The sequence below is a fragment of the Colobus angolensis genome, unplaced genomic scaffold, assembly GCF_000951035.1.
Source record: "Colobus angolensis palliatus isolate OR3802 unplaced genomic scaffold, Cang.pa_1.0 Scaffold803, whole genome shotgun sequence".
NCBI lineage: Eukaryota > Metazoa > Chordata > Mammalia > Primates > Cercopithecidae > Colobus > Colobus angolensis.
Window position 1 is genome coordinate 74922 of NW_012121855.1, and position 1171 is coordinate 76092.

Consider the following 1171-nt stretch of genomic DNA (forward strand, 5'->3'; position numbering starts at 1 on the left):
TTCTTTTTCTTTCAAATGATTCAATTCATTGACCAACCTCTTATTTTCTTCTTGTAGTAAAAGACAGCGCTTTCTGCACTCAGCTTGAAAGTTTTGTACTCTAGCATCACATCTGGCTTGAATATGAAGTATTGCTTTTTCTTGATTGTCAGCTTTGTTGCGAGCATCATCCAGTTGTTGTTGAAGTAACATATTTTGTTTTGCTAGTTGACAAAATCTTTCCCACTTTTCTATGCATGTTTCCATTTTATCATATTCATTTTTGTACATTTCTTCAATGTCCTTCATTTGACACTGTTTCTGGTTTAGTTCTCTTTGTACATGTTCAAAAACCAAAGCCTTTTCTTTCACAGCCTCTCTTGTGTAATGGAGCTCAGTTTCGAGGACTCTGCACTTACTCTCAGCTGTAGAAAGTTGCTGAGAAAGAGTCAGAACACAAGAAGTCGAATTTTCCAGTGAATGACACCATTTATCTACTGTGCCCTGGAAAGCAAGCTCTTGGTCTCTTTCTGATGAGTGACTTTGATCATGATCAGATAGAGCAGCATTCAGTCTACAACGGTATGATTCCGTTTCTGTTTCCAGTCTTTGCCTGCTCTGTGTTTCCTTCTCCAGTTTGGAATGGAGCGTTGCGTTCTCATCTGTCAGAGCAGCAAGCTGTCCACTATAATCAGCTATCGTTTTTGCTAATGTTTCCCCATTCCGTTTTAGAGCCTTTTGAAGGTCTTCATGCTTTCTTTTCATAATTTCAAAGTCTTTTAAGTATTTCTTTTCCAGGTTTTGGTTTTTCAGTGTGTCTATTTCCAGTCTGAGCTTGGCAATTTCATCTTCCATCAAGTGGTTTTCATGCAGCAGGTCTTCTTTTTTATCAGTATCGGAAATCTAAGTAAAACAAAGAAAACTTGTGACTAGTACCCAATAGGATAACATATTGTGATTGCTTTTGAAATTAAATAATAACCTGTGCATTTATACAATGAGAGGGTTGCCATAACTGGATATCTAACTGGGAAAAAAGAAGTTGAGTCAAAACCTCAAACCTCAAAAGACATTAATTCCCCAAAGTTCGAAAGTTTATTTGAAGACAGTGAACTCATGAAAGAAAAAAAAATCCCTAGAAAAATTTTTTAAATTTCAGAATAAAAAGGCTTTTACTGAATTACAACAAATT

The 1171-nt window shown here is 36.0% G+C and overlaps 1 protein-coding gene across 1 annotated transcript in view; it reads right to left on the minus strand.

Moving 5' to 3' along the window:
- LOC105502753 (ankyrin repeat domain-containing protein 36A-like) overlaps nucleotides 1-1171 on the minus strand; it is a gene marked incomplete at its 3' end in the record, with an annotated part of 32764 nt that continues 31593 nt past the window's right edge. The window contains exon 8 of the mRNA XM_011929382.1: nucleotides 1-882. Coding sequence (XP_011784772.1) covers nucleotides 1-882 — 882 coding nt within the window. The remainder of the gene's footprint in view (nucleotides 883-1171) is intronic.